This window comes from Lissotriton helveticus, chromosome 4_1 (assembly GCF_964261635.1).
Source record: "Lissotriton helveticus chromosome 4_1, aLisHel1.1, whole genome shotgun sequence".
NCBI lineage: Eukaryota > Metazoa > Chordata > Amphibia > Caudata > Salamandridae > Lissotriton > Lissotriton helveticus.
The window spans coordinates 1,877,955,366-1,877,974,108 of NC_136063.1; the positions used below are offsets into that span (position 1 = coordinate 1,877,955,366).

Genomic DNA, 18,743 nt, shown 5'->3' on the forward strand with positions numbered 1-18,743 from the left:
TTCAAGTGCTCTCTTAATCTACGAAAAGCCAACGGACAAGGTGGCGCCCGTGACCCATTATGTGGATGGCCCACAATAATTGAAATGTGGGGGGCTCCTTATGTTCTAACAGCCAAAATAAACAAACAAATTGTGTGATAGCTGCATGTGTGATAAATAATGTGTCTGGTACTGCATTGGTACACACAAACTCATCATGGGGCCTTATATTACAATCTAAAAAGAAGCCCCCCGATGTCTCCATCCCTGCCTGTGCCCAACTCCGCAACCGAGTGTTTGACAATATACTACATCCTGTGGGCAGGCCACAAAGAGGAATGTTTAGGGCATATGGGGTAGGAATTTTTGCATACTTTAATGCCTGCTTCCAATAGTGTGGTGCAATGTTCAAGAGAAAGGGGTATTACGCATCCCATCAGCTCCTGGACATAGCAATGCCTGTAGTGTTCGGCGCTTAATTGCTCAGGAGAATAGTCTAGTTCAAAAAAATGATGTCCAGCTAACCAATATGCCAGCCACTGTAATTACTCAACAATGCAATATGCCTTAAAATCAGGGGCCCCCACACTGCCCGCGGTGTTTGGAAGTTGCATTTCCAAAGTAGAAAGTAGAATAAAATTTGACAGGAAGCCCATCTGAGTCTTATTATGGGCTAACGCCTTTATTGCCGTGCGAATCTCAGCCATGGTAAGCGGGACTGCCAATTCTTTAGCATTAGAATCTGTAATAGAGGGAAGTTCCATCTCCTCGAGAAAACATTCGGTTTTTCATGTCACATCTAGGGGGGAATCCGCATACAAATTTGTATAATGTTCCTGAAAAGTCTTATTTATTTCAGCTTGAGTAGTAACCAAAGTGTGCTGGGAGTCATATATTGCCAGAATGGGAGTGGGAGTCACTTGGGGTTTGATCAGTCGTGCTAATAATGTGCTAGCCCTATCTGCTTTCAGCATGTGTACGCAGAGTATAAGCTTGTAGGTCAATTATTCTTAATCGCTCCAGAACTTCAGCATATTTTATTCTGGCTTCCTGCAGCCTTTCTGCTCCCTCCTTGTCTGTCTGCGCTGCTACCTCCAGTGTCTGCAAGGAATCCTCTAAAGTTGTTAGATCTCTGTCTGCCTCCTTTCTAACTCCTACCTAGGAACCCATAGAAGCTGCTTGTATCACCACTTTAAAAGCCTCCCACTCTAAAAACCTGGTTGTGGCTGTGCCTTAATTTTCTTCGAAATATGCGGTTATGGTTGTGGGTAATGTGCCGCAGAAAACTTGATTTTCTAAGTGCGAAGGTTGTAGCCACCACGTTGGGATAGGCGCGGGGCTTGGCCCCAGTTTAATGTCAATTCTATGGGGTTGTGATTAGAAATGTTTTTGCCCAAGTAGGTGCTCTGTTTAATGGTCGGGAATAAATCTGGAGTACAAAGGAAGAGCCATATTGCAACCCCTCTAGAAAAGGCGGAATAGGCTGTTGCAAAACGTTGGCCTCTCCAACGTTTCTGCAATTTGCCAGCCTCTGTTGTCTCTTGGAGGTATATTATTTGGGCTTTGAGGAGGTGCAATTGTACTGCTATTCTGTGCCTTTTGTGGGTCAACCCCATCCCAGAACATTCCAGGATATAACTGTGTAAGATTGGGCAATCAACATTATCTGCAAGTATGTGCAACACCCCCAAAGCCCCATCCCCCGCTCCCCCCAGGTCCCAACCCCCCAGCTCATCTCCAGAAAGCACAGCAACAAAATATAGGAAATAACGTTATCCCAATACTGGGTCCAATGATGAAATTTCGCTCGACCCAAAGTCAACATATTACACTTTAAACTGTTGCTTTCGCTTTGGGGTAAGCTGCATACTTAATTCACCAAGGAAACAGTTATACAATGTGTGAAAGTGCCCAGGACGGGCCAGGCCATGGGACTACCATATTGTGTGTTTGTGTGTTACAACTATTATTTCCTAAGTATAGTAAAATACAATATGACTAAAGAGTCACCGGGGCCCAGTATAGTCTATTTGTGGGTCAGATTAAATAGCTCAAGGTTTGCGGCGGCACAGGTTATCCGAAAGCACAGTCGATTCAGCCCAATGGATCATGACTAAGTTGCGAGGCGCCTGATGGGAATAATGCAACACTACCTACAGAATCAGAGTCTGTGTTCGCCTCATCAGAAGGACTGGTACTGATGGGTGGACGTGTAATGCGGCGAGCCTCAGCGGACTGGAGGGCTTCTTGCCTGCCTTCCAGCACCTGTTGGCAGGATGGAGGACTGAATCCCGTACTCTGTGTGGTGAGACCCTTCCTGCGTCTCCAGGGTCCACGTTGCGATCTCGGCTGTGTTGTATCCAGGCATGAGGCCGGTAATACATCGGGAAAGTTTCTGTCCAGCCAGACCCATGCACTATCTGGCGTATCAAAAAATAAAAAACATTGATTGTAATTGATTTTCAGTTTGGCCGGGAAAAGTAATGCAAACGTAAGACCTGCTGCCTGGACCCATGCTTTAACTTCCATAAATGAAAATCGTTTACGCTGAACTGCCAGTGTATAGTCTGGGAATATGGAGATTCTTGCATTATCTACCTGCAGCCGGCCATTATCTCTTGTCGCCTGTAACACATGATCCCGATCCCTATAATTCAGGATCCTTGGACGGGGGTTTGCACCAGGTATTGGTCGACGTGTGTGGACTCGGTGGGCTCGTTCTACAGTGAAATGTGTGGATAAACCTGTGGGGCCACAGTAGATTTCAGCCATTCCTCTATATAGATTGTTGGGTTGTGGCCCTCTAGCCCCTCCGGAAGGTCCACAATCCTGAGGTTATTGCAGTGAGCCCGTCCCTCTGCATCATCCGCCTGGGCCTGTAAGGATTCAGTTTGTTGATGGATTTGGTGCAGTTGTTCATTGTGTTCTTTCACTTAGGGCCCCACAGTTTCCAACACTTGCTCTGTTGCTCTGACTTTATCTGACGGTTTACTGTGATCATCTTTAAGAAGATTAATTTCTACGGAGATTGTGCCCAATCGACTTTCAATTGCGGTTCGGAAATCGCATTTCTTTCAGGATCATGTCCAGCTTATCCACTGGGGGATTAGATGGGGCCCCCATTTCCATCTGCCAAGAGCGTCCGGACAAGGCCTCCGATTGCGGCTAGTGTGACCCAGTTCTTCCGGACCTGGAGGTTGTTCTGGTCTTCCCTCTGCCCATGTTTACTAATGACCAGGTTGTTGATATGTTTCTGGTCTTCCCTTTGCCCATGTTTACTAATGATCAGGTTGTTGATATAGTATGTACTTAAACGTAAGGGTAACACACAAATCTGGTCGATGTTTCTGTTTGTCTTCACCAGTGTGCAACCCTCAGACCCCACTGGTACATGGGGTGCTGACCCAGTAATAGTACACCAGATCACCATTGGACAGGTTCCATTTGTATGTGACGACGTTGGTGGCTCCACACAGCAGAATGTCTTTACTAAGCCATGGTCCAAACTCAGCACTTGGGCCCCTTACAGGGACTTAGCGGGAAAGAATCGCAGCTCTAGAACCACTCCACAAACCCGCACTGTCCTTCAACAGTAACTTCGCAACAGCCCCAATACTGCTGAGGATCTCACACTTTTCTGTCCAAGTATTACACTCTTCAACTAAGTGTCCCAGGCAAGCCCTGCATCCACCTCAGTTTTCAGGTCACAACTCAGGGGTACCCCTATATCCCCTGCCTCATTCTAGTCAGGACAGCCGGTTCAGGGTGCCCCCTTCCAATCGATGATGTTGTGTGGGCATGTCCCTGGCATTGCACTACTACGCCCAGTAGGGGGCTGGGACCCCAGGCAGAGAGAAGCAAAAAGCGGGCCCCAAGGCACCTAAAGGACCCACCTCCAACGGCTAACCAGGACTTCACAGCCATTCCAGCTTCCCAAGGCGTTACTCCCGGCAGATCATGCCGGCCTTCATCCGCTTGGCAGCACTCGCACGAGATCCCCAACTGGCTATATCTTCTTGGGGACACTGCGGTGGGAACACCCCTCTGCACTCTCTGCATCTGATCCAGGGGGGCACTCACCCCCCGGTGGGGGATCATCCGTGGGCATGAATGTCTTCCATGCAGCGTGCAAGCTCGGCCGCTGGAGTCCATCTCCAGTGACGCCACTCTAGGCCCGGTGAAGGGAGGCCATCAGGGAAAGAGAGTGATAGCTTCATGCCGATGCCGCTGGCCCGTCACTACAGCTCTGGAGGAATCTCACCCCGGCCTCACATCAACATCAGAGGTTGACACATTCCGCTTCCGGTTTCGGCGCTCGTGCCTGGATAATGTCGGGTCCCTCCGGTCGTCGCAGTCAGACTTGCACCTTCAGGCCTGGGTCCGGGGCCTTGTGTATGTGCGCATGCCACTGCCGGCTCCATCTCGCCGGACAGGCTCTAGGACAGCCCGCCGCTCCAAAGGCCACACCCACGCCGCAGGCCCGCTATGCTGCTTGAACTCTCTATGGACCAAACTCGGGCTAATATGCACCACAGCTCCTCAGGATATCTGCGACACCATTCTTTCACATTCTGCCATGCCCCGTGATCTCTCTGGCAGTCCTACCACAAAGGGGCTTCAGAAACCCTAATGGATTTTGGTGCCCCTGGCTCAGAGCTTTTCGCTTATGCGACCTCCATCGTGTGTTGCAAGCCATTCCCCCCTAGGAATTCCTGTCAATACTGAATTATAGTAGTCAGTCCTTAGTACTGCCAAGGATGGAATTGGAGTCTTGAGATCCTATACAGGATTAAACAAAAGAATACCCCAAAAAGTCTCAGCCAAATACATGCACTCTTGGCCATCACATATATGAAGGATATCCCGCTCAGAGTAATCCAAGTACATTTTACTGAAACCTAGGGCCCTAACCTTTTCAATTGCAGCAGGTGTACTGTCTAGGACATCACAAACACCAGGTTTGGACTGATAATGATGAATGTGAAGACATAATAGGAAGACTATTTTTAATAGATTGAGTATCAGATGGTGAGCAGTTATCCAGTACTGAAATGTTTTCAGGATATCATTGGCACAGGAATCTTTAAGGTAACTCTGTGTATCCTCAGAATATTGATGAGAATGTCTTATAGAGTCCAAGATTGCACCAAATTAGAAGTAGCACACAAGGGGAACTTGTGTTAACTCCCCAGCTTTGTGCCTAATGCATGTGGTCAAAATGGGGTGATGGAGGCCTTGCTTCCATAGTAGGGGTTTGGAATCAAGTCAGCTATGCATACAAGGTTGCTCAGGCTAGCACATCAACAGCTTACGGCCGCTCGAGGAAAGAGCTGACCTTCTACTGTAGGACAATTAAGATGCTCCAGAAGGGCAAGAGGAGCACTAGCAACCCAAACCACCCGAGTTTCATCCAAGCAATTATGAAGTAGGAAGGTCATCAAATTGGCGGTTGCAATTCTGGCCCTGAAAACATCCACCTTATGACTCCTGCAGAGGTCGTCTGGGAATTGTAAAGAGCCCACAGCATCTGATATGTGTTGCTCTGACAGGAAAAATTAAGGGGCTGATTCCAGGTCATTGCCTGAACCCATGGAAGACAGGTGCTGAGCCAGATAGGACAGTACTGGAGGTGCTACCCTCTCCCACGAGGAATACTTGCATACACCAGCCACAAGAGGACCACAGAGGCATACAGTACTGGAGGAGTAAGGACGAAGTGGTGCTGTTTTGGACCAGGGCCATTCAAGATGAAAGGTCACTGGATCCTGATTCAGATAACTGTCATGTTTGGGGAGAATCCAGAACAAGCAAGTTCCTCTTGCCAGTGGACTGAAGATTCAAAAGGCTTGCATGCCATGAGGCAAGCAGGGGGGTAAGAGATGATCCCCATGAATAACACCCACATCCCTGGAGAGGCTTTCAACATCACTGCCCCTGGCTGGAGGTGCACAGGATAGCCCGAGCCACTCAGGATAGAGTTATGGATGCCAACAAAGAAAAGTGCTAATCCACAGAAAGGAGTGTCACACTACTTTACTCTAGTAGTCACCAAAATAGGCAGTACTCGCAAACTCGGAACTCAAAGGAAGGAGTGCTGGCTCATCAGCATCGCACAATATTCCACCAACGAGGGTTTACATGTCCTTTAGTTTAGCAACCTTCAGAATGGACGTGTAGAAGGAACTGAAGACCAATATGGCAGAAAGTCTCCAGTTCCTGAAATTAGAGTTGGTTTTGAAATTGGCATGCTTCATAGGAGAACTCTTGAGGTAAGGGGATGGGTGGACCCCCTGGAAGAGACAAGCACAACTTATTAAGCAGTACTAACAGTCCTGCAAGGTCAGGCACATTCTGTCATCTTAAAGTGCCAGGACATGGAAAATCGTATCAGCTGAGATAATCTCAGTATCAGGGGTTCACAGAAAGGGATAGATGGATCAGAGCTGTATGCCTTTTCGTTGGGCTTATTCTCCACACTGTTGGGAGATGTTCTCCTGAGGTCCTGTAGCAAAGGTTCCACCAGTTGGGGTCACTGATAGGAGGGCAGCAAAATAAATTACAAGATGTGGTGGTGAAAATATATTATATGTCATGTGGGGTCTGAAAGCTGTAGCTCAATGGGGTTTGAACTAGGGGTGGCCGGAACTCGCGGAGTTACTCTTAAACACAGAGTTCAGGGTAATTCCGCCATTCGCCATGTGGTGCAATTCTTCTCCTGCAAGGCTCCAGAATACGTGAGCCGGCAAGGGAGAATTGGCGTCCATTAGCGTGATTTTCTAAGACAGGGGTCATCTGCATTCACGATCAGAGGGCTGCCAGTCGAATAGATTTGCTGCACCTCAAGTAGATTTTCTAATCAATTCAAAAGGTTGCGCACTCTTGCGCAATGCATGGTGTAGTTAATGCACTAAATTTCAGCAAGTGCATCACAAACAGCATATTTTCCGCCCATTAATGGAATTCCTCAGAATCTCGCAGAGTTTTTCTGTAACTCTGTGGAATTCCACGGAGTGATACTCTGCAAGTTCCGCCCAACCCTAGTTCATACCCCATTGAGCTACAGCTTCCAGCTTCCACATGACATAGTATACATTTACTCAATAACCTGCAGTGGTGTCACATGCTTTATTACTCTCAACTAGTGAAATCATTTCTATCATTTCCTTGAACGTCAAGGGTCTTAGGGCCAGATGTACCACCCATTTTTGCATGCGCAAACGGGTTTGCGACCTGTTTGCACATGCAAAAACCTCATGGGCCATGTACAAAGCCTATTTACAGAGTCTCAATTTATTTGCGATTCGCTAAATAGGTTTTGCGGCTCGCTAGTAGGAAGGGGCAGTCCCTTCCTAATAGTGATTGCAAAGATATGCAAAACACTCGCAAATTACCACCCTCTTGAAGAGGGTGGTAATGCAGTCGCAATTTGGAAGGGGTCCCCAGTGGACCCCTTCCACTTTGTGAGTGTCTCTAAAAATATTTTTTAAGGGCAGTTAGTGGTCCCTGGGAAATGAAATGAAAACTTGTCTTATTTTTTTTTTATTGTTTTTTTTTTAGATGCATCCCGTTTTCCTTCAAGGAAAACCGGCTGCATTTTTAAAAAACTGCTTCATTTAAAAGCAGTCCCAGACATGGTGGTCTGTTGATCCCAGCAGGCCACCATACCGGGGGGGCCTGCCATTCCCAATGGGCTTGTGAAATTGCGAGAGGCTCATTAATATTAATGAGCCTCGCAATTTGTGACCCCATTGGGAATCGCAAGCAGTGTTAAACACACTGTTGTACTTGGCAAATTGCACCTCGCAAATTGCGAATCGCAATGAGTCGGAAATTGCGAGGTTCAATTTTGCTGGTCGTACATCTGGCCCTTAGTGCCTCTGCCAAAAAAATGCAACCCTGGAGCTTTATGAGGAACTATGATAATATAACATTTCAAGAGACCCACCTCTTAATAGTGGGGACCATACCCAGGTTCAACACAGGTTATAGCTAATGGTCTTTTACTCAACAGCCCAGTCTGAAAATAATGGGGTTGCACATTATATGAATGACATAGAGGGAACGTATGTGATGGTAAGGGGATGGAAGTGAGGAAGTAAAACCATTTTCAAGATGATTTATGCATCCAATATGGTAAGATTCCTATGAAACGTTTTGCAAACACTGGGGGTATTTGCAGGGTAAGATGTAATTGCTACAGGAGACTTTAACTCTGTGGAAGATGATAAATTGCACAGGTCAGGGGTGAAAGGCCCTTATACTTGCATGTTCTCAAATTGTTAGAAGTCTGATATAAGGGACCTTGGCCTCAAAGACATTTGGAGAGAGCTTCACAAGGGGTAAGAGACAATACACTGTTCTCGAATGCTGATAGATCTTACTCTAGGATCAATTATATTGAGTCATAGTTTGGTTGGAACAACTAGAGATGTCTTATTTAAATTAAGCACGCTCTCAGACCATACATCGGTGACATTTTTATTGACTAGTGCACTGACTGAGTCAGATTACAAAAAATGGCGAATTCACCTGGTGATGACTAGGGCCCAGCCCTAACGTCTGACTTGCTGACACACCTAATGAACTACTCTTCTCTCAATGACACAGGAGAGGTGGGAAATGATGCTCTCTGCAGTACCTTTAAGGTGGCTCTCGGGGGTAGTGTACAGGTGCTGTAGCATCCCTTAAGAATGCTAAAGGTCAGGGAAATTAAGCTTTAGGGGGATCTGTAGACAAGACAGGGTGAGCACAAGAAGAAGTCCTCCATGACACTTCTTAATAAGATCATGGCCATATGAGCCACACTGAATACTCTTACTACCAATAAAGCTGAGGTGATACTTCTCTGGCTCAGGAAGAAAACCTATCAACAGGTAAACAGCACAATATGTATACTCAGACAGACTGAAAAGGGGTATGTGCCAGAGATACTTTTCTCTGATGGTCATTCGCTAGCAAAAGAAATAGCTAAATTAGAAGTGTTCTGTGACTTTTATTCCATACTCTATATCTCCCTCAATGGCTTCCAAGAGAATTATCTTGATAAGAATGCTCCACCCAACTTCTCTACAGGCTAGTAAGGTTACTGTTCCTGATGGCCATGGGTTACTTCAATAAGATCTTTGCACATAGCCTGGCCTGTAGACTGACTCCCTTATTAAATTATCTAGTGGAGAGAGGCTATATGGAAGAAGCCGGCATTCCCTTATGCTCAAACCGGGATGGACCTATAACTCACTAAAATATCAGCAAAAAGACAATAATCAATAATCCCTGAACTGGTCCACCCTACTACTGACCAATAAGGTTGTATTGTCGGAAGACAGACAAATGACAACATGAGAAGGGTTTCCACCTGGTATAGATGTTTCAAAGGAAATAGATCCCAGACTTTTTGATATCCATTGGCACAGAGAAGGCGTTCTACTGAGTGGGGTAGTTATTTCTCTCCAAAGTGTTGCATGGAATAGGGCTAGGACAAACTTTGCTATTGATGGTCATTGCAAGCTACTCTAACCCCTTCTTCCAAGATAAGACAGAAAGGACATTTATTACACTAGTTCTCCCTTCACAGGGGCACAAGACAGTGATGCCTTCTTTCACCACTCCTGTTTGCCCTTTGCACAGAGCCAATAGTGATTTTTATAGGAAAAGAGGTGGGAATTGAAGGGATCCCGTTTGGTACAGATACACAAAAGATGATGCTTTTTGTGGATGACATCCTCTCGACTCACCATCGCATTCACGTTGCCCTTTGATAACCTAACAGCAGTTATTTGAGAAAGTGTCCAGCATTAAAGTCAACCTCACTAAATCTGAAACCCTTAATCTGACTTTAGACCAGACCACGATAGACAAGCTTGAAGGGCACACCTTGTTGAGCTGGGTCAGCAAGTCAATTCAATACTTAAGCATTAAAATAACTCACAAACTAGCAGATTTTTACATTATTAGTTACCTGAGGCTCCTGGCAGCCCTTCAGATTGATTTGAGGAAACGGGCACCACTCTACCTCTCCTGCTTGGGTTGGTTCAATGTATAAAAATGAATGCATTACACCTCTTCCAACATCTATTCCAGATGCTCCTGGTTTAAGTTCATCACTGTATTTTTTCAAGAGTTATGGTGTTCTCAATGTGTATACAGAACACTTTAGAGACCCATTGAACTGGGCAGTGTATTACATTACAAAGCTTCCCAATTGAGTGACTTGGTAGACTGGTCCCTTAGGTCAGCTGACAAAATCTAGCCTCATATCAAACGACCTTTAACAAGTTGTCTGCTCTGTTACCCCCCCTGGAAATCAAAGAGGCAACCTGGTTTTCAAGGTATGCCTTAGCACCCCAATATGGTCAGCCCTCAAAATCTGAGACATGGCTGTAAAGCAAGATGCTCTCCCCTCCTTCCTAACACCATACTCTGATTGACATAAATCCAGCATTCACTCAAGCTGTTGCTTCAAATGCAAACAAGATGGGGACACCTTTGTTGACATGTTTAGACATGCTTCAAATTATTTGAATTCTGCAAGGCTGAACTCTCACGCAACGTACGGAAAATGTATCAGTACAGACAATTAAGAAACTTGGTATTATAGGTGTGGTTGAGGACCGCAGCGACTCGAGATTGCACTCCCTGAGAAATGTTTGTGCAGCTGCTGCAGGTATGAAAGACACCATATCTCATATGTATCATAGGTATGATATCTTAGTTAAGATTGCCTCTCTCCTCAATGGGCATATATGGTTTGCTGGACTATTTACAAACAGACAAAAGGAGCACCATAAATGAATCAACAGAGTATACATTGCCTACTAGGCCTGAGATAAATACAAAATGCACACATTTTTTCTTTATCTCAGGTCTAGTAGGCAATGTATACTCTATTGATTCGTTTTTAGAGCTCCTTCTATCTGTTCGTAAATATTCTAAGTATTAGGGCTTTTTAACGCTTGGCCCTATAAGTGAGCATTTTTGTTACTGTGGGAACTGTACAGTGTGCGGTAATTGTGAGCCATTACCGTTATATTTGTGCTTTGGTCATGGTTTGCTGGACGCATATGTTGGGGAGGTAGGCCTCGCAGTAGTAATGAAATATTCTGTAGCGAGATAAAGGGCCAGATGTACGACCATTTCATTTTCCGAGTTTCTAATTTCGATGTTATGTGACTCGCTATTAGAGGCTCGCAAAATGAAATGCACTAATGTGTCTCAGACACTTTAGCAATTCCGTATAGGGTCGTAATTGACCTGCCTCATCAATATTCATGAGGCAGATCACAATTTGTGACCCATTAAGAATGGGCAATAACACAGGGATGGTGGCCTGCTGAGGACAGTCGACCCCCCATGTCTGTGTATGCTTTTAAATAAAGCAAACGTTTTTGGGTGGGAAATGCAGCCCCCTTTCCTTGAAGGAAAACAGGATGTGTTTCAAAAGCAAAAATGAAACGTTACCACTGCCTGACCTTAAAAAATGTTTTCGCTACCATTTGGTAAGGGGGAGGAGTCCTCAGGGGACCCCTACCGGTTTGCGACTGACTTACCACCTAATTGAAGTAGGTGGTAAATTGTGATTAATTTGCAACCACATTCCAGTCGCAAAATATTTGTACATCCTCTCGCAACTCGCAATTAAGGAGGGACACCCTTGGCACACCACTTCCAAAAAGCGACTTGCAAACACTATTTTGCAAGTTGATAATAGGATTCCGCCACACAAAATAGAATTTGTACATAGAAAAATGCATTTTACCAGTTGCAAACAGCCCAATGGGCCATTTGCGATTGGTAAAATGTGTTGTACAACTGTCCAAAGTCCAGAATAACACGAGTATCCAAGGAAGGGAAGCACGCTAAAAAGTAATGTTTGACTGGTACCTGTACCCAACTGAATGTCACTAATCCCATCCTGGGAGTGCCCTATTATGTTGGAGAGGCTGTGGTATGTTGGGTGATTTAAACAAAAGCCTTGAATTGAAAATACAAAAACCCACCTTTTGAAATTCAATGGCACCACATTTTGCTGAATACTTTTGCCATGGAGACGCCTACTTGGGCACTAAACAAAGCTAACACAGATCAGTCTAAGGCCATGTATTGCACTACTGATCAACTGGACTACTAGCACCACATGGCTCCGACCTAGGCCTAAGACTCTATGCATTTTCTCTTAATAGGTAACAGGGAAAGAATGAAGAGGAGACAGTTCTGGGGGCACAGCTTGATTATACTTTGTGATAGATGCGACAGTAAATAGTCTCCATTACTTGCAAGGTATGTTTAACCAGTTAACCAAAAAAGTAGCAACACTTATTTTCTGGGGTTTTGGGGCAGTGGCGGATGTTTTGGAACTCCTGGTTTTAATTTCTAAGAGGTAACACTGGATCGATGGACATATTCCTTAGTTAATGCTTATTGATGACCTCTGTGTTGCCTATAAGTTATTTTATGAAAAACATAAAAAAGGTATAAAGAGACTATCTTTGTTGTAAATGACATCTGAGTGTCTACGCCAAAATCATAAAGCATTTTCTGTGATTAATGGTGTCTTACACCAGGTATAAGTTTGGCTTGCTTATGTATTCCATGGTTTACTACATGCTTACTAACTTTGTGAATCACAAAATGAGTAGGCATGTTTTAGATATGCCAACATTGTGTGTCAGCTAAATTTAAGTCTGGAGTAGGATATAACTACTAACAGAAAATGTTTTGAAAATTAGGCCTGGACTTTCAGAAGTAATTCACATCTAAGAAAGGAGCAAGACATATAAGGCCAGATGTACAAAGCTTTTTTTCAGCTCGCACTATTTGCGATTCTGTAAGCTATTACCAAATAACAAATTGGGTTTGCGAGTCTCTATTAGGAAGGGGCATGCCAAAGGGCGTCCCTTCCTAATAGCAAGTCACAGGTACGTGCATGAATGTTTTGCAACTGGTATGCGGTTGCAAAACATTCATTTTATACCAACTCTCTGAAGGAGGTGTTAACCCATTCGCAAACGGGATAGGGTCACCAAGGGACCACTGCCTACTCTTAAAAAATTAAAAGGAAACTTTTCATTTTTCTTTTTTAAATGCATCCCGTTTTCCTTTAAGGAAAATGGACTGCATTTCAAAATAAAAAATTGCTTTATTTAAAAAGCAGTGACAGCAATTAAAAGTAATTAATCAATGAATACATCTTCCACAATCGGAACCGGCGCTAAAGACGGACAGAGAGCAGTTAGGAGTGTCTGGTATACTAGCTCCTCTTTACGATAAAAAATGATCTCTAACAAAGTTTGGGCCACTGCGACACACACTTACACTATGGCATACAGCGCAGGCAAAGTTGGGGTGGCAGGGGGTATTAACGCAGCTTACTCCACTGTGGGACACAAAGCGGCTAGGGAAACTTAGGCACACCAAGGGTTTTGATTGTTGGGTTGCTATAGGAATATTGACGATTGGGGATATGTGGGAGAAAGGAGAAGTACTTTCCTTTGATACACTAAGATAGCAATACGATTTAGCCCCCACTGAACAGTTTAGATATGTACAGATGCGATACGCATTAATGACAGCACTACCACCTGACACGGAAGTCCCGGAGGCGTCTCCTCTAGAGGACAGATTATTAACTGACTACATGCCAAAGAGGGCGACCTCCCTAATTTACCGTAAATTGTTGAATAACTTACCTGATCCAACAGGAACCCTACGGGAAAAATGATCTCATGACTGTGGGGAGCTTGATGAATCGGAGTGGCAGGAGGCACTGGCATCCCCGAAAGAAGTGGGCATTCCCTCACGTCTCCATTTGATACAATTACGCATACTACACCGCTCCTATTACACTAGAAGCACTCTACATAAGGTAGGAAGGGTAGATCATCCCTACTGCCTGAGGGGATGTGGTGAGGAGGGGACCTTTTATCACACCATATGGGACTGCCCCAGAATAGCTCAATATTGGACACAGGTATTGAGGACTATGTCTCAATCAGAGGGAATCTCACTGATGCCGGAACCCAGGCATTGTCTTCTAAATATATGGGAACCCAATGATCTTACACGTTCAGGACAGAGTTGGGTGACACTGGGTATGATGGTGGATAAAAGAAATATAGCACAAAGATGGGGTGGAGCAGAGAAACCTACCTTAGGGCATGGAGGGGGGATATGGATGCGGCCATGATAACGGAAAGGGCGGTGTTTAGCTGCAGAGGTTGCCCCAAAAAATTGAAGAAAATTTAGGGGACATGGAATGCCTACAGAGTCAATATCTGCGAACCACCATCAGATAATGAGGATGATAGTTCAGATTCGGAATAGGCCCATGAACACACGACGAGCTGTGGAAAGCCTGTCCTCAATTGTTGGAATAATGTATAATTGTGACTTTATTATACTTAAACTGTTTCTGGTGGGAAGATATTGTGCAAAATTTACTGTATATGCTTACAAAAGTTACGCTGTAATATTCAAGAAAAACGAATAAAAATATTTTCAACAAAAAAAAAGCAGTGACAGACATGGCAGTCTCCTGACCCCAGTAGGCCACAATCGCTCTGAGTGCTAACCATTCCCAGTGGGTCGCAAATTGCAACCTGCCTCATGAATTTAATTGAGGAAGGTTCCTTGCGACCCATTGGGAATCGCAAACAGTGTAAAACACACTGCTGTACATAGCTGTTTGTGATTTCCTAATAATGAATCGAAAAAAATTGTTATTAGGAAATTGCAAACGGAAAACTATGTACATCTGGTCCATACGGCCGGATTTTCAAAGAATATGAATAGCAATCGCTATTTGGAAATCACCATTGTTAATTTATGAAACTTTTTTGTTTCAAACTTGCGATTCCAAGTGGGTCACAAATTGAAATACTTCATAAATATTATTGAGGTAGGTTGCAGTTTGCAACCCATTAGTCAGTAGCGGTCGGCAGTAGGAGTCACTGCAGGGTGGTGACGTGGGCAGGGGGAGGGACAGGGTGGGGGGTAGTAATGTATGGATTACGGAGTTTTACAGGTAAGTAAACATTTAAATAAATAAAACGAATTTGCTTGCGCGCACTGCATCACATTTGGTGATGCAGTGCGTGCAACAAAATTTGTTCTATTCAGTGCTGTTATCCATTCCCACGTAGATCATTACTTAACATGAAGTAAACAGAAGAGCAGCATGCTTAACTAGTGTTCGTGTGTATTCAAGAACCTAACTGGTAAGCAGCACAATAGTTAGTTAGCAGAGGAAACTTCTTCGGCCTAGACAAAACTGGTAGGAAAGATGTGAGTGGGTGAGCAGTTCATGAAATTATCGTGGTAGCAAAAATTAGGCTCATTCTTAATTTGCCCATGGAAACACCATAGGTCTGTATTTAACCCTCATAAGGTAGTGATAAAAACGAGAATACAGACGTGCACATAATAATACGATAATATTTCTCTTCATTAATGCGAAAATACAATATTTATTCTTACCAGAGGTGAGTATGGATGAAGAGCACACAAAGGGCAATATGGTAAACAGGGAGCATGTATAAATCCCGCCCCACTTCATGTTAATGCAACAATTGTGAACTTCAGCCAAGCAGGCAAGGTTTTTTTCTCTAAATATATTTGACAACCTAGGAAATAAACAGCAGAAATACGTTTGTTACATTCTCTTCAAATGACATGTGAGTTTAAAAGTCGCCTTACACCATCGTGGAATTTAGAAGAATTTTGACACACTACTAACATTACAGGGGTATTCTAGAGCTTACTTTCCCCTAAACAAAGCCTTTAGGCGCTATTGGCAGACAACAGGTGGTTATTGTTACAGAACAGCCGTCGGAAGAATCAAAGGGAGGCTGAGAGTTCACGGATGCCTGCAGGAGATGCATTAGTTCATATAGCCACAATGCCTAGTCCCACATTTATAAAAAAGGACAGCTGTACTCACGAATCCTCACTTTCGTTGGCCCTGGGATTCCCTTCTGACTCCACGCTATCTTCGATTCTCTGTGGTACGAAAAAAAGAGCAATTTCCACATGAAATTTTTACAATCTGGATCACGTGAGATGTCACAATAAATTTACCTCGTCACTCGTCAGTGATGTTGTTCTTGGCGCATGCACGGGCCCCATTCGCCCGTATCGTTTCTTTGGATGCAAAAAGCTGGACCCGCATGAGAAAAGGCCTCTAGCGGCTCGGCTGATCCTTTATAACAGGAGAGGGAACTCCATTCCACGGAAAAACGTGCTCCGGATTAATAATTTATTTTCCTCCTTACTAAGAGAAACAAAGCTGCTTTTGTAAACCCCGTTCATTGATAGGCTGCATACAAGGTCTACCTTACCCAAAAAGCGACACAGAATGCAAAGTTGTCAGAGGTTTGTTGAATATTGTGATCATTTTGGACGAACAATTAAACTAGTTAGCTAGTTTCTCAAAGGTCTGTCGTGGGTCGCAGTTATATTTCTGTGTCCCTCTAAGAGAAGCTTCCTGCATTCATAGTAAAGACTGCTGCTGCAGACGCAGGTTCACGCAGCGTAATATCACATATATGATCTGGACAGATGGGTTCTAAATAGGCGTTGATGGTTAGGGGCAGTTTGCCCTATATTTTTATTTTTGTACTCCCAAGAGCTCTAATGCAACTCTCACAATAAATAGGCAGAGAATTTAGAAGCAGCCAGTCCAGACTTGTTAGTATAACATTTTGACTGTAAGCAGCTAAATACACCAGAGACACTTTTGAAGATTTAGCATTATGTGTTGCCTGGAATGCAAACATCAAACAATCATTTCTAGGTGGAGCATTCAAGACCTCTTGTATATACTTTCGTATATTCAATAATTTTTAGGTCAAGCATTCGGAGACCTCTTGTATATACTTTAATATATATTTATACTTTAGTATATACTTATATGTGCCTGTACTTATAAGCGGAAGGGGTGTGCCTCAGCGGCCAGGGTGCCTGACTCCGGACCACCGAGTTTGCGGTTTGATCCCTGGTGCTGGCGGCAGGTTAGCGCAGCACCATTTGACTCTGAGCAATAGCTTGCCTAATGTTCTTGATGGCCCCCAGCGCCGAGACACCTCTCCGGAGATAGCTGTCCTTTACAAATGCTAATATTTTTGTACTTTGTGGGCTCTGGAGATCAGCCCTAGGACTTATCTGCTTCCGCTTAGGGACTTTTATTTTTTGTTCAACTGCCTCTATTTAAATGTCTTGATGGAAATTGCCCAGTAGAGGTCAGTAAAATACCAGAATTGCTTTCTGCTGAGGGACTTCCTTTTTAAAAAATGTCTGCCTACTGCCTCTATTTAATTTTCTTGATAGAAAACGACCAGCAGGGGTTAGTAAAATACCTGAATCACTTTAGCATTATCTAGATTCCAGTCCATAGAAATTGTCTTCCACGGGCACCCATAGACAATAATATTGTTTTCAAATCTTGTATTTTCAGTGATATGACTACCAAAGGCCCTGATTTATTATTATTTTTTTTTAAACACACTTTATTGATGACTACGTCACATCATATAGCATACATAGTATACAGCAGAGATACTCTTTTCTCTTTTCTTTCCATATATTACTATACAGTTGGCATATACAAGTTTTGTGTAATATATTCCGTATAGTAAACTTGTCCTGGGACCCGGACTCTATTAGCTTTAGTGCCAGACTAGCAGCCCGTCCCGACGTTGTCCGGGTATGAATTGCTGCCGGCCAGTAGTATATTGTTTTGTAGGATTTCGTTTTGATAGCATTTCTTATCTGTGACAGGCCTGTGAAACACTCCGATTCACAGTGCACTGCTGATGCACTTAAGAGTGCGCGTTCAGTAGTGTGTGAACTCGAGTTTCCCTATTTTATTTTTCCTTGCAATATTATGTAGGGCGAACTCGACAACATGGCAATGAGCACAATGTGCATTACAGAAGAACACATTCATTTGTGGTAGGCACGGGGAGACAAAGCGATTTGCCTGGAATCACAGGATGTTGAGCTGATGACGAGATTCGAACGTAGCTCCGCAGCTCTAAAGTTCGCAATTCTAGGACTTGTGGCTGGAGGTGTGTCTAAAAGTGTATGTCGGTGCTGGCCATCAATGAGAGAGACCTGTGCATTTTTCAAATCGGTGGTGAAAAAATATGAGTATGTTGCTGGAGATGTGGGCCGCCGTGCCACCAATGTACTTACCGGGGGAGGGTAAACACCCATTATTCCACAACTTTCTTTCCGCATACCATCACTCCGCATACTTTCATTACGAAAGTACCATGACTCCGCAATGCCATTATAATACACGGCATTACATTTTATATGCTTTTACCACGCATACATTTACAACGAAATTCGTTGTAAATGCATGAATGGAAAAGCATGTTTTTTTTTTTATGTTTGGATAAGGTAAGTATGGGTATAGGGGTATATTTTTTGGGGTACTGAGGTATATGTTTTGGGGTGTTTGGGTATTTTAAGGGTTCAGATATAGTTTTGGGTTATGGGGTACAGGGGTCGTTTTAGGGTTTTGGGATAGGTATGGGTTTTGGGGTATAGGGTTATTTTTAGGGCTCAGGGGTAGGTTTGGCTTTTGGGGTACAGGGGTATTTTTAGGGTTCTGGGTCCTTCTCTGCAGCGGGGACAGAAGTGGGAGTAATTCGGAAACATGCGATGGATCTGCTTGGGCGTGAGGTACGATCTATGCAGGACCATTGACTGGATACATTTTAATTTTGCGTTGCGTGATACCTTTTTGGGGTGTTCTAGCATATACG

At 44.1% G+C, this 18,743-nt stretch overlaps 1 protein-coding gene across 4 annotated transcripts in view; it reads right to left on the reverse strand.

Moving 5' to 3' along the window:
- Positions 1 to 18,743, reverse strand: part of IL13RA2 (interleukin 13 receptor subunit alpha 2) — a 774,005-nt gene that overhangs the window by 608,841 nt on the left and 146,421 nt on the right. For 2 of the 4 annotated variants that reach the window (XM_078688529.1, XM_078688530.1), the window contains 2 exons: positions 15,914 to 15,972; positions 15,451 to 15,596 (listed from right to left, as the gene is read on the reverse strand). In XM_078688529.1, coding sequence (XP_078544655.1) covers positions 15,451 to 15,529 — 79 coding nt within the window. In that variant the 5' untranslated portion in view covers positions 15,530 to 15,596; positions 15,914 to 15,972. The remainder of the gene's footprint in view (positions 1 to 15,450; positions 15,597 to 15,913; positions 15,973 to 18,743) is intronic. The other 2 variants (XM_078688528.1, XM_078688531.1) reach the window with 1 other exon arrangement.